This window comes from Myotis yumanensis, unplaced genomic scaffold (assembly GCF_028538775.1).
Source record: "Myotis yumanensis isolate MYYU_CA2020_CCGP unplaced genomic scaffold, mMyoYum1.0.hap1 SCAF_13, whole genome shotgun sequence".
In the NCBI taxonomy this organism is placed as follows: Eukaryota; Metazoa; Chordata; class Mammalia; order Chiroptera; family Vespertilionidae; genus Myotis; species Myotis yumanensis.
In genome coordinates, this window is record NW_027223764.1 from 56,386,000 (window position 1) to 56,401,093 (window position 15,094).

At 51.7% G+C, this 15,094-nt stretch overlaps 1 protein-coding gene across 1 annotated transcript; it reads left to right on the forward strand.

Moving 5' to 3' along the window:
* Positions 1 to 9,405: 9,405 nt before the first annotated feature.
* FAM170B (family with sequence similarity 170 member B) lies at positions 9,406 to 12,638 on the forward strand. The gene is given in 4 exon segments (XM_070431941.1): positions 9,406 to 9,544; positions 11,459 to 11,584; positions 12,132 to 12,276; positions 12,278 to 12,638. Coding segments are annotated over 4 exon segments (771 nt in total).
* The last annotated feature ends 2,456 nt before the right edge of the window (positions 12,639 to 15,094 follow it).

The window sequence follows — 15,094 nt, forward strand, 5'->3', positions numbered from 1 at the left end:
AATAATAAAAATTCTTATGTGTTTGCCTCTGACCTTCATCACATGGTAGCCCCCCTTGTTTATGGGGGGGACATGTTCCAAGATCCCAACTGGATGCCTGAACTTACACATACTTTGAACCCTTCACACACACACACACACACACACACACACCCCTTTCCACTGGAAGGAGGCACTTTGAGGCTTCTCTTTGGCTTATCCCAATCGCCAGCATCACTGCTCTGTGCGCCATTTTAAGTAAAATGAGGGTGACTTGCACACAAGCACTGTGATCTCATAACAGACCAGCAGGTGGTCACGTACATACAACATGGACCCGCTGGACAAAGGGGTGAATCACATCCCTCACAGGACGGAGCAGGATGCTGGGAATGTCATCACGCCACTCGCCATGGCACGCAACTGCACACTTCTGAGTTGTTTATTCTGGAAATTTCTATTTAATATTTCGAACTGTGGTTGACGGCTGGTAGCTAAAACTGTGGAAAGGGAAACCGTGGCTGGGGGAGGAGGGACTGACTGCTGTATTTGTTGAATTTCTGACGGGCAGGAGCACCAGGCACGGGCTCTGAGGACAGCTCCTTCCCCTGGCGAAGTGAGCCGAGCGAAGGTGACCTCCTTCCCGCCAACACTGGCAGGATTTCTCTTTCCTCCCCAGCAGGGGTGGCCGTGCTCACGGTGCTGGCTGGTTCTCCTGACAGATGGTCAGGGAGGCACATGCTCAGGCGCTGCCCCGTGCGCCGTGGGAGTGCCCGCCCCGTCCACCTCCCCATGAGCTCCTCCCACGGCACTGGCTGAGCTCAGGGAGCAAGCGGGGCCTTTGGGACCAGACCTCCCTTCTGGGGAGCCCATCCAGGGAATGCGATGCTGGCTCCACATTTGAAAACCAAGTAACGTAAGGCACCACATTAAGAGAAGCCTCACATACGTCATTATCTCAGTTGATGCAGGAAAAGCATTCAGCCAAACCCAGCAGCCTTTTCTGATAAAAGCACTCAGTATACTAGGACCAGAAGGGCATTTCCCCAACATGGAAAGGCTGCATATGAAAAGCCACGGCTGGCATCACACCCAGTGGTGCCAGGCTGAGGGCCTTCCTCCCAGACTGGAGCAAGACCAGGGTGCCAGCTTTTGCCACTTCATTTCAACATTTTTAAAAATATGTATTTTTATTGATTTCAGAGAGGAAGAGAGAGATAGAAACATCAATGATGAGAACCATCGATCAGTTGCTTCCTGCTCACCCCTTACTGGGGATCAAGCCCGCAACACAGGCATGTGCCCTTGACCAGATTCGAACCCAGGACCCTTCAGTTCACAGGCTGACGCTCTATCCACTGAGCCAACCCAGCTAGGGCTCACTTCAACATTTTATTACAGTTCTTGTCAGAGCAATTAGAAAACAGAAGGAAATACAAGGCATCCAAATTGAAAAAGAAGAAGTAAAACTATATTTACAGATGATATGATTTTATATATAGAAAACCCTGAAGAATCCACACAGAAACTATTAGAATTAATAAACAAATTCACCAAAGTTGAATAACAAAAATAGTTGTTTTCTGAACAACAGTAATAAATAGTACAAAAAAGATATTTTTAAAAGCAGTTCCATTTACATAGCATCAAAAAGAATAAAATATTTAGGAATAAATTTAACCAAGGAAAGGCAAGATTTGTACACTGAAAACTACACCCCCAGCCCTCATGTATGTCTGAATGGGTGGTCGCAGGTTCCGGCCTAAGTGTTGGTCAGATTCCTTTTTGGGGAATTTCCTGAGGGAATCCACACAGCCTTATCCAGCCTTCCTGGAAGCCCCCACCTTGCCCCTGTTCACCCCGGGAGGCCTGGAATCAGCCAGGAGGCTGGGGTGGTGCACTGGGAAGGGGCAGTGGCTGGCCTCCTCCTTGGCCGCCTGTGAGGGACTGCATCATCTCCCAGGAGACACTGTCTCTGAAGAACTGAATGGGAAGAAGCCAGTCTGACGATGAGGGCCTGTAATAGCCATTCTACTCGTGCGGATAAAAAGCAAGCACCCAGCCCTGGCCGGTGTGGCTCAGCTGGTTGGGTACCGTCCCATGCACTGAAGGTTGCAGGTTCGATTCCTATCAGGGCACATGCCCAGATGGGAGGCTCGATCCCCAGTAGGGGGCCCGCAGGAGGCAGCCAATCCATTGTTCTCTCCCCCTCTCTTCCTCTCTCTCCAAAAATCAATAAAAATATTCAAAGAAAAAGAGAGCCTCCCAGTCTGCTCTGTTTAAATGGGAGCACACGTGCTGCTTTGCGTGGGGCTGCGGATGCCTGGGTGTGAGCGGAGCGGGCGGGACTGGCCGGCAGGCACACTTAGGAACCCTGGCGGCTCACTGCTGGCCTGGGGGCTCCGGGAGCTCTCCTGCCAAGTGGAGCCAATGCGCCCGAGGTTTGTTCACTCAGATGGGTTGGCAACTGGCAGCTGAGAGTTGTGCCCAAGGTGGCCTGTGGCCAGCACCGTTTGGACAGAGAGGGAGGGCAGACCCTCCCCTGGCCCCTCCCCCAGAGCTCCCAGCGTGGCTCTCTAAGAACATGCAGAGGGAGTGGCCCTGGGATCCTGGAGTCCTGGTCATGTGCGTGGCCTCCGGCCAGGGAGCCCCTCCTCCCAGCTGAGGTCACCCTTCCCGGGAAGCAGATGTTGGAAAAGGCACTTCTGCATCCAGAACCCTCATTACACAGGCCTGGCCCCAGGGAGCCAGCGCTGGGCTGGAGGCAGGCAGCTCGGGGGCCCGCTGGGGGTGCTGGGTCTGGAGCACAGCCAGGGACACGCTGAGGGCCCAGCCGGAGGGGTGCCCCCTCCTCCAGGGACAGAGGAGCCCAGGCTATTTGTGTGGGCGCCCTGAGGTTGGGTCAAACCCCGGAGGCAGCTCCAAACAAACCGCGGCAGCAGTAGCCTGTTATTAAGTCTGACGGCAAACAGCTCCCTTCCCAGGCCTGGGGCGGAGGAGGAAGGGCTTGCCGAGTCCATTTCTCTGCGGCTGAGTGTTCCTTACGGGGTCCACTGACTCACTTCTTCTCAAACAGTTACAAGAAGCCACAGAAAATGGACACACAAAGCACTTCCCTCCTGTAAGCCTCACCATGTCGGTAGCTTCACGCGATTCTCCGCAAGCTTAGCACAAAGGTGGAGGCAACAATAAGCCCCGAAGAGTGACCTTCACTGGGAGAAACTCCACTCCAGGCCCCCACCCAGCAGCACCTGGCGGCTCAGCTCTCCCACGTGTGGAGCCTGACAATAGGGTGCTCTGGGAGGGGCTGGAAGGGAGGTTAGTCTCCCCTTTCCGGTGTGAAGAGAAGTGTTGCCCGTTTGAAACACTTGACAACAGCAGCTCAGCCAGAGCAATGCCACAATCGGTGTGCCGGGGGCATCAGGCTCCCGGGCCAGGGGCAGGCGAATCCTGGCCCTCGCTGCTCTGGGATGAAGGATCGCTTCTCCCTGTCGCCTCCACTGCAGCACCAGCCAGTCTCCGGAGTGAGAAGGGAACGGAAGCCGGCGGTGGCGTCTCTGGAAGAGTTTCAGGAAAGAAGTGAAGACTGGAAAGCACCGGCCTCTGGATGAGGGTCAGGGCTCACGTGCTGTGTGTGGAACGAATTGGCAGGAGTCAGCGCGCCAGCAAAGTGCTGTGTGGGTCCTTTTGGGGTTTTGCGCAAGGACCCTGCTGGCTGCGCAATGAAGCGTGAGCCTTGGCAAGGCTTGCGAAGCAGCTGGAAGATGGGGGCTGGGCTGCCTGGGCCAGACATCCTCCCCCACCCCCTGGGGCAGGCCCCTGTAAGGGTGGCCTCCGCTAAACACGCTTGCCTGGAGCAGGAGGAGGGGCCAGGACAGAGGGTCTTCCTGTGGCCCTGGCCAGAGCAGCCCAGAGGCCACCTGAGGGTGAAGGACATTGCCCAGCTTGGGGGGGCTTTGCTCTAAGCCACCCAGAGACAGCGTAACACAGCCTGGCGAAGCAGCCCGGCCTCTGGGCAGTGTAAGGACCCACCCATCCTTCCCACTGACCCTCCCCTAACCCAGAGCCCAGCCCCCTCTGCACAGTGGAGCTAGCAGTACGGACCTGGCAGGGCTGCTGAGAGGACTGGAGAGGACTTAGGAGGAGTCTGGGGAAGAGGGCTGACCCGGGAACTGGGGAGGGGGATTTTGACTGGAAAAGGTAAGACTAACATAAAAGTAACTGTGTGTAAGCGCTGTAAATTGGTTTCCCACGGGGTGCAGGCTAACAATTGTGTAACTGCTGTGCATGCATGTGGGACTGAACACATAAGTACCTGGGTGGTGGGGGGACCCACAGTGCTCAGGGGCAGGAGGCTCACTACCATCAGATGCTGGCCCATGAGCGGCCTCCCTACAACATTAAACATGGCAAGGACCATCACAGTCCACCCAACCACTGTGGCTGCATAAAAAATCGCCCCAAACCTAGCGTGGGAAACACTTTCTACTCTGCTCACAGTTCCTGAGGGTCAGGGATGCAGGCAGGACAGACGCCTGCATTTGACAGGGATGGCTGCTCTCTGCTCTAAGTTGCCTGGGGCCCCAGCTGGTAGACTCAAAGTCTGGAAGACGGGTTTTCTGAAGGCTCCGCTCCTCCACTCACACCTCTGGTGGCTGACCAGGGCTTCTGCTGAAGCTGTTGGCTGGAACACCTCCATGGGCCTCTCCATGGAGCTTGGGCTTCCTCACAGCATGGCGGCTGAGTCCAAAGGAGGGAGAGGGCGGGGAGAGAGAGAGAGAGAGAGAGAACAAAGAGAAAGCCATATTGTCTTTTATGACCTGGCATTGACCATCTATCTCCAAGCATCACTCCTTTGCATCCTATTGGTTGAGGCAAATCCACCCGGTTCAGGAAAAGGGATCTTGTCTTTCTGGATACGGAGGGACACTTTTGTGTTGTGAGACGAGCACACGGGATGGGATGGGAGATATACTGGTGGGGTGGGGCCACCGTTGGAGAATACAATCTCCCACAGCCCCACCCAATCCCTTCCCTTTCCGGAGTCACCACTTCCCATTTCTTCGGTCGCCTCCGTGCCTTTACAGACATAGGTACCCTCGGACTTGGCTTGGGCTTTTGACGGGAGGAGTTAGCATGCTTAATTTTTGCATAAGTGGGATTCCCCTTTTTCACTTAATATAAATCTGTTAGTACATGCAGATCCCTTTCTCTAGTTTTATTTATTGCAGTATAATATTCCACAATTTGCTTATGTTGCAATTTATGTAACCATTTCTTTATTTTGATGGATCTTGGAAGTGTGTCCTGCATTTTTTAATATGAGCTCTACGGCAGTAGGTATTTCTCTATGCGCTATTTTACACCCTCAGCACCAAATGCGGATGTTTCTCAGGAAACCATGACAAGTGAGGTGCCCTCCCCAGAGCCCACTTCATGTTCAGTCCCCACCAGGGCCCCAGGCCCGAGGGCCGCCGTCACACAGCCAATGCTTCTGCAGTCCTGTTCCCACTCAGAGGAACAAAAGGTTTTTTTCTTTTTAAAAATATTTTTATTGATTTTTAGTGAGAGAGGGAGAAGGAAAGAGAAACATCAATGTGAGAGAGAAACACCGACTGACAGCCTCCTGCACTCCCCCTCCTGAGGATCAAGCCTGCAACCAGAGCACATGCCCCGACAGGGAATCAAACAGGCAACATTTTGGGACAGGATAGCACCCGACCACATGAGGCACACCAGCCAGGGTAGCCAGGGCTCTTCTTATTGTTCCTACGGTCCTGGTTTTGCTCCTGATGCCTAGATGAAACTGTGCCCAACTCAGAACCATCAACGTAGACAGGAACATAGGATTGGCTTCAACCAATCTGGGCTCGTCTCTGGAGCTGGAGTTTAGCTCAGCATCCCTGGGATGGCTGAGAGGGTAAAAACCCCGTAGAAAATCGGGGTCCCATTAGCAGAAGAAGAGGTGAATGGACTAAGGAAGCAAACCATAAACGTAGATGCCAGTGGGTGACTACCTGTGCTATGGATTTTACCCAGTAAACTTGTATATTTCGTAACAAAATAAAATAAAATAAAATAAAATAAAGAGAGAGCATTGCCACTTTCAATTTTAATGAGTGCTACCCCTTTGAGAAAGTTATCCTGTGACCAAAAGGATCTAAGAGTATTTATTTCCATGTGTCCTTCTTCACCAGGACTCAGAACTGTCAATACTTTTTATTCTCCCTTACCTTATGGGTGAAATGTTATTGTGCATCTCATGATGTTTTAATTTGTCATTTTCTTGTGACAGGAGGTTGAACAACCATGTGGTCACCAGCCCTCCGCATTGTTCTCCTGGGAACTGCCTCTCATTTCCTTACTGAACTATTCATTTCAGTTTCACTCAAAGTCAGAGACATGCAAATGGAGACAGTGAGATTTTTAAAGCAATACAGTTTATAAAAAGATGGCAAAGATGCTTGTGAAGTTTGCTATCACTTACGTTTAGAAAAGCTACCCTTTACTAACAAATGTTAACTTACATTTTCTTTGCTAACTTAAGAATAAGAAGGCCGTTCAAAGTGAGAGCAAGAAGAGCTCCTGGGGGATCATTAACTCGGGAGGAAGCCCCACCCTGTCCCGGTGAGGAGACGAGGCCTGGGCGTTCGTGGGGCAGGGACGGGCACACGCACATCCACGGCAGGCATTTCTATCGGTGCAGATGCCAGAACGCAGTGACGCTAATTCTAAACAAAGTTTCTAACTTTTCGCCCAGTGGTCCCCAGTCCAGGAGTCATGTCTGCCTCTTGTCCTCTTTGCAAACAGTGCTTTTGAGACACAATGTTCCTCAGCCCACTTCAGAAGCCATTTCGCCCAGTTTTTGACATTCCACGGTTTGAGGCCTAAAACACGTTAGGCAGTTCCTCTGGCCTGGCAGCTCCAGTTCCATTTGACAGCAGCTGCATTTATATTATTGTTCACATCTTTGTACATATTTTAAAAATATGCTTCATTGGTTTTTTAGAGAAAGAGAATGGGAGAGGGATAGTGAGACAGAAACATTGATGAGAAAAATATCTATCGGCTGCCTCCTGCACACCCCCTACTGGGATCGAGCCCTCAACCCCGGGCATGTGCCGTGATGGGGAATCGAAATGGTAACCTCTTGGTTCATGGGTCATTACTCAACTACTGAGCCACACTGGCCTGGCTGTAAACATTTTTAATTAAAACAAACTCCCAAACTATATAAAAATATTCCTAGTTGTTTCACCTGAGGTAAGACCAAAGTTGATTTAAAAAGTGGTGAATAAGATTTTCACTGTCATATACTGAGCCTTTTGTTATTTACTTTGTCCCTTACAAACTCGACTATGAAATGTGACCTTTTTCCAAGCTACCTTTATCTCCCATTGATCTATTTGTTTTTGTTCTGGTACCCCTTGTTTTTATAAAGCAGGTCTCTGGATTGATTTAGGAAGAAAACACATTTACAGTATTTTCTCTTCCACAAAGACACCCTGTCTTTGTTGGGACAAGTGTGGCTTCGTTGGTCTGTAAGCCTGTGACTTCATCTGCGCACAGCGGCCTCCGGTTCTGGAGAGGAGTAGATGCCTGGGTGTTGGCTGTGGGGTGGCTCTGGGTGACTTTTGGAATAACTCCTAGTCCATCACCTTTTTGAACTGTTGCTGGGGTCCAGCCCCAGCGGGTCCAGGGGTCCCCAAAGGTGTGGACAGAGTCGGCGAAGAAGGAATGACATGGAGACAGCCTTCAGTTGATCATCATAGTCGGGTTCTCTTGTCAGGGTCTCCTGCCATATTCTGTCTAGGTTCTCCAGCCAAGTTCTGTAGCCAGGTTCTGTCCAGGATCTTTTGCCATGTTCTCTGGCTAGGTTCTGGTTAGGATCTGATGAGATTCTGATGAGGAGCTGATGAGGAGCTGATGAGGAGCTGATGTGGATCTGATGAGGATCTGATGTTTATTGTCTTGTTACATCAGTATTTATACCAGCCGATTTTAATCCTGTCAATTTCTATTACAAAGGTTAGGGCGTTTCTTATCTCCATTCCAGGGAGTAAAGATTATGTAGCTTAAGGGTGATCGTTTGTAACTACCCGCCTGGCACTTAGTTAAGAGGTTTTATCCCCTCCTTAACTTCAGGGAAAAATCCCTACCTGGGAAAACAACCTTTCTCGGAGAGGTGACCTTGGTTAAAACACATAGTGCTAAAGGGAGCAAACATATTAAGAACAGTATGCCATATACGCCAGGTCCCTTGAAACATATGCTGTGCAGACATTTCTTCTCTGCAGCGACTGTGTCAAGCAGCAAGGATGGACCGGCTCCCGGCAAACTGTTTCATCACTAGGACATTCTGGAGGAGAGAGAGGTGGCAGGTGGGACGGTGTGCTGGAGGGAAGTGCCGGGAGTGAGGTTTGTGCAGGTGGAAAAACGGGAGGGGACTCTCAGAGCCATGGGCGAGAGCCAGCCCACTGGCTGCAGAGTCTATGGGGCCCGGAGGAGGCAGCGCCACCACCGGGGGAGCCCTTGTCAGCAGCCAAAGTGGCCATTTATTTGTTTACTAATTTGACAATTATTTCTAGGGTGATTGTTCATGTGTCACATGTTATTCTAGATGTCAGGGGTGTAACTGAAAAGACGAATGAGGTCTCCATGTGGAGGCTGCATTGATAGCCATTATGCAGATACCCACATCTAGGGCAACAAACACCATGAGAAGCAAAGCAGGGTGGGGTGACAGATGGAGAGGGGGCCCTCGGGGACCTCGGGTGTCCAGGCAGGCTGCTCCGAAGAAGTGCTGTTTCATAGAGAGTGGAGTGAGAGAGTGACCCCAGGGGCCTCGGGAGGGTCTCCTGGCAGAAGGAAGACCTCGCACAGCCCCAGGTGGGAGCATGCCCGGTGTGTTTGGGTCCTGGGAGCCGAGTGAGGGTGAGTGTTCAGGGAGGAGACCTGAGAGGGCCTGGGACCAGGCCACAGTGGGCCAGGAGGCCTAACAAGAATGGGGTGGGAATTTGTGCACACACACATGTGAACGAGAGTGGCTGAGTGAATGTGTGTGTATGTTTGTGTGAGAGTGTGTGTCTGATATGCATGTGTGTGTTGGTGTGAGTATGTGTGTTTATATCTGCCATGAGGGTATGTGCATGTGTTTGTGCCTTTGCGTGCTGTGTGTCATGAGTTTGCATGGAATGCGATCCCGGTGAGAAGCCTCTCCTGGAATCCTTGCTGGGTCTCTGCTCTGCCATAGTTCACAGAACCAACCAATGTCACTCATGAGGTCATGAAATAAAGCCAAGATCCTAGTGACCCCTGGAGCCCCAGGGACCACTCAGGCTGGGTCCCGTGGAGGGCTTAACATAGCCCAAGCTAACTCCCAACAATCCACTGGAACACCGTACACCCTGGACCTGCTGTCAAGTCATGAAATGCTGCCTGATGGACAACAGCGGACAACAGTCACTGACAGATGGGGCCACCCTCAGCTTGGCCAGCCCAGGGTCCACGGAAGAGAGTGTGGAAGTGTGCTGGCTGAGTCAAAAACAGCTGGAGATTGAGCCAGGTGTGTTCTCTGGAAGGGAGGTCTTAGAGGGGGAATGCTGGGCACAAGGTCACCTTGGAGCTGCTACCCAATTGTTGTATTGGCCATATATTGTTGTATTGGCCATAGATTGTTGAATTGCCCATAGATAGTTGTATTGGCCATAGATTTTTGTATTGGCCATAGATTGTTGTATTGGCCATAGATAGTTGTACTGGCCATAGATTGTTGTATTAGCCATAGATTGTTGTATTGGCCATAGATTGTTGTATTGGCCATAGATTGTTGTATTGGCCATAGACTGTTGTATTGACCATAGATTGTTGTATTGGCCATAGATTGTTGTATTGGCCATAAAAATGGATGATGGGTACGACTGAGGACAATGCTGTGAGTACATTAAGTGATTTCAGGATATATGAGGATGAAGATGTAAAATGTCAATCACTGTGTTTTGTTTTGTTTTTTAATTTTAGAAGATGTTTATTAAAGCTCAGACAGTGAAACAAGGAAGGGCCTAGGATAACAGGAGAGGGACTAGGTGGGGAGGTGAACTCGGCTGGCTGCTTTGGCTCACTAAGGAGTCAGAGGAAAGGCGGCCTTGGGGACAGGTTCAGGGGGGTTGCCACTGCCCATTGCTGTCCTGGTTGCAAGCCTCATGGGGTCTCTTATTATGTTTTAATGTGCATTAAAAAAAGTTGACATGTCAATCCTGTGGTTTCAGCAGGGATATAAAAATTCCTTTATAATAAATTGATTGAAGTTCATCTAGAACGTCAATTTGCAGACCACTGTGAGATGGCAGCACCCGAGGGTAACACACAGGCTCCCGGGCACAGTGGCTGGCACAGCACAGCTCTGGCACCACCAGTCAGTAAATGCGCTCTGCCTCGAAGGGATTAAGCCAAAAATCACATATATACTCGTGCATCACAGCATTGGCCTCAGTCTATCTATATCTCACATAGACACAGACAACAGTAACAGTATGGTGACAGCCAGAGGGAGACGGGGTGGGGGCAGAGGTGGGCAAGGGGATGGGATGGGATGGAAAGAGACTGCTTGGGGGGATGGGCACATGTGCTGGTGCAGATGAGGTTTTACTGAGTTGTGTAGTTGAAACCTGTTTGGTTTTGTGAACCAATGTCACTTCATTAATTTCAATAAAATGAAATAAATAGATAAAAATAAATGCTCTGTACCTCAATTTTCTAATCTGTCAGGTGGGACTCAACCAAGCAATTTCTTAGAGGTGTTTGAGTATTAAAGGAGTTAAAAATGTGGATCTGGAGACTACTCTGCTAAGCGAAATAAGCCAGTTAGAGAAAGACAACTGTCACATGATCTCACTCATACATGGAATCTGATGAACAAAAACATAGGACCAGTGGCATGGATGCATGGAACAGACTGACAGATCTCAAAGGGGTGGAGGGGGGAGGGGAAGAGATTAACCAAAGGGCATATATGCATGTATGTTCAGCCCATGGACACACAATAGCGTGGCAAAGGCCTGGGGGGAAGGAGAAGAGGGCTGGAGGGGGCATCTGTACTACTGTCAACAATAACTTCAAAACCACAGAGACACGTCCACGGTGATGGGAAGACAGTGAGTGTTGAGGGAAAAGGCAAGCTTCCCGGGATAAGATGGAAACTCAGCACCAACGCCGAAGGGGCAGTGGGGCTTGATGGCCTGGCGAAGCGCTTCCCATGGCCGGCTTTGTAAACTGGCTTTATCGAGCTGTAATTTTCACGTGCAAACCTGACCATTTTTTAAAATTTAAATTCTTTGTTGTTGACAGTATTACATATGTCTCCTTTTCCCCCCAGTGACCTCTCCCCGGCCGCTCCTGCCCCCAGACCAATTTTAGGTATACAATTGGAAGAATGCTGACTCATGTCCAGTTATGTAACCACTACCACGTCATGATACAGAACATGTCCATCACCCCGAGAGCTCCCTGTGCCCCTTCGTGGTCCGCTCCCTGCTGCCCAGCCGCCGCAGCCTGTCCTGTCCTCCTCCTGCAGCTTTACCTTCTGTAGAAGCATCTCCACGGAACCGTGAGTCCATGGCCTTCACGCCGGGCTTTCGCTGAGCAGCGCACAGCGGAGGCTCCGTGATGTTTGCAGGTCTCAGTAGCTCATCCCTTCATATCAGTGAATGAGGGGCATGTATGCGTGCACCGCATTTCTCTCTTCACCAGCTGATGGCCTTTTAGGGCTTGCTCATTTTTGGTGACTACATTCATATATTATTTGATCTTTATCGTGGTATCCACAACTTACGCAAACATCTGTCTGTACAGTATTTGGTTCCCGTCATGGCCCCATGAGGTCAGTGTTGGTATTATTTATGGGGAAGTGGACAGGGATCCCTAGAGCCAGCACCTGTCAGAGTCCTGTTGGGGGGCCCTGGCTGGGACCTGGGGAAGAACTCCCAGCCCTCAGGTGCTGTGAAGAGGGAGGAGCCCCCTCCGTGGGGCCGCCCGTCCCCACTGGCAGGACCAGGACACCTCTTCAGCCTCCAGGGCCCGAGTTCTGAGCTGGTGCAGCTCCTCGTCCTCCCAGTCCTGCCCCCAGTGCCCAGCTTACTCCTCCTGCTCGTGAGGTGGCAGGACTCGGCCCAGTGAAGTGAGAGCGCCCTATACCCACGTGCGCCCCATGCAGAGTGTAGCCTGGGGACCGAGGCAGCTTCGAGCCCGTCAGCTGGAGCCCCGTGTTCAGGAAGCCAAGTTCATCAAGGGGCAGCGGTGGCCGGTTGTCCTTCGAGATGGCTCCCAGCCCCGACCCACGGGGGCCTGGGAGCAGCAAGAACAGCCGTCCTGAGAGAGGGCGCAGCGCGGCACTGCTGGGGCCTTGGAGAGCTGCCCCGGGAGCCTCGGGACCCCGACTGGCTGGTGCCCACCACCCGTGGGCTGTGCAGTGTGGCCTCTGCCGGCCTCCTCCACATCCCCGACTCGGCATCCGCCAGGGCTTCAGCCGCCAGGTCTTCTTTGAGAAGATGCCAGAGAGAAGGCGGTGCTGGGCCAAGAGCAGGAGGAAGAACAGAGCCCTTGGGACAGCAGAGCCCCAGGCCCATGCAGGGCGCATCTGTGGCAGCGGCAGGAGCAGTTAGCATGTGCCGTGCCCGCCCTGCCTCCCCTCCTGTGGCTCAGGTACGGGTCCCACCAGCAGGATCAGAGGAGAGAGGGCGAGGGCGAAGCGGGCAGCCAGCTGTGCACAGAGCTGCGAGGCCCTGGGAAGAGGAGGGGAGGTGCCCTCCGGGCAGGCACAGCCCATTTCACACCTGACTCCAGAGCTGAGCAGCAGCAGATGTTTCTGATGGCGGCTGGGCTCCGAGGCCGCAGGCTGGGCAGGGGCTTCTGTTTGTGCTGGCGGACCAAGCAGGCCCGGCTCTCAGGAGAGACAAACTGCACATGCAGCTTTGGCTCTGTTTCTCTCATGGTTAGGAGCCCTCCTACGCCCTGGTTCTAGTCGCATTTCTGAACTAGAACAGCTGAACATCTGAGGCCGTGACTAATGGCGTGAACCCTGTTATTAGGCTGGGCCGACAGGAAACCACCATTTCTGTGGGTGACACCCTGGCACAGACACCTAGAGACAGGGGGCTACCCACAGGCAGAGCTGGGGGCTGGCCGAGCCCTGCAGACCCAGGTCTGTCAATTCTGTGTTTTACAATGTTATACAAAATGTGTCTGCACCCTCCTACTCATTGCTGGCTACGGGGCTGCCCTAATTTAAGGAAATGCAGGGGTGGCCCCCTGTGTTGGCACCTGATGAAACACACCCAGGGAGAGGCGGGTGGGACCAGCGATGGCAAGGCGGAGGGCTGTGTCCCATGAAGCAGGTTTGAGGAGCGGAGCAGAGGGAACCTCATGCTGGTCAATGAGAAAAACGAGAGTGTTCACACAGGCTTGGAGGGCAGGCGGAACTGGCGAGGCCAGGCTTTCTCCACTCAGCGTTACTGACGTTTAGGCTGAACAATCGTCTGTTGGGCGGTGGGGGCTGTCCTGTCCACTATAGAGTGCTTAGCAGTATCCCTGCTCTAACCACCAAATGCCAGCAAACTCTCTCCCCTAAATTGTGACAATAACAAATGTCTCAGATATTAACAAACGTCCCTGGAGGCAGGATGGCCCCTTGGTTGAGAATGGATCACGGAGCTAGATACAAATGAGGGTCTTAGAAGAGGGGCTGGCACATCGTATCTGGGCAGTTGCCGCCACTGGCTTGGCTAGAATGCTGGGGATATTTCTTCTCTCAGTAGATGCAGAGGGTCAGCATCTACTACGTGGCAGGCACTACACTGGACTGGGAATAGACTGAACAAAACAGGCATGGAAGCCTCTCTGTGGCGCTTACGGCCAGTAGGAGAGAGAGAGAGAGAATAATATATGTTGTACACTATATATATATATATATATATAGTGTGTGTATATATATATGTCAAATTAGAAATAATTGTGAAAGTACCCATTTCATTACTTAAAAGGCCCTTGCACGGCCCAGCCTTTGCTGACCTCCATCACCATTTCTTAGCATTTGCTGCTTCACTTCAGTCCCGTTGGCCTTCTTCAGTGCTCCCCGCTGTTACGCCTCAGGCCTTTGCACTCGCTCTGTCCTCTGAGTGGAGCACTACCTTCTCTGTTACTCTCCTGGTGCTCTCCCTTGTTCACCTTTGAGGTTTTAGCTTTGTCACTTTTTCAGATCATGCTGCCTTAGTGACAGATCAGAGTTACGTGTGAACAAGCTCATTCTGGTTGCATGGGAAGTATCGATAAGCACAAGAGTAAAAGAAGAAAGAAGTGAGGTCACTTAAGAGGCTGTTGCAGAAGTCCCAGCAGGGGACCATGTGGCTTGGACAAAGCTGGTCGCAGCCAGGAGGGGGAAGAGTGGATGCATTCAAATCATCTGGGGAATAGATCCCAGGGCTGGGTGATGGGCGACTGTGGGGCGGGGGAAGGGCTTGTCAAGGTGAACTCCACGTCCCTAGCAGGAGCAAAGGGGGGGTGGGTGTACAGTAACTGACACGGGGAAATTTGGAGGAAGATCAGCTGTGTGTGTGCACGCCTGTTTGTGTGTGTGAACGTATGTGTGTAAGTGTGCACACATGTGTCTGCATCTACATGTGGATGTACAGGTCCAGGTGCTGGGAGTGCGGGGTGATCACAGGCAGTTCTCAGTGCGAACAGCATACCCAAATGGAGATGTGGAGCGGGACACGCTTTATGCTTAGAACTCAGAAGACAAGCCTACACTGGAAATACAAGTTAGGAAGCTAAGAACACATGGGTGGAACCATATGAAAACCTTGGTAAGGGGTGGATAAGGTTAATTCGGGTGCTGGGGTAAAGCTAGTGTGGCCTATGAAGGAAGGAGAAATGAGGTGGGAGATGCCTTTTTTAGAAATTTTCTTCAAAGTCAACAAAACTAAGAGATTGTTTCTAGGAGGGTGAGTGAGTAGTGTTGACGCGGGATATGAGAGTGAGCTGCCAAGGAGACATTTTTATTTGCACGTGGAGGCTGCTGGTGCTCCGTAAGCGCAGTCTCGGCCTGAGGCAGACGGGGACG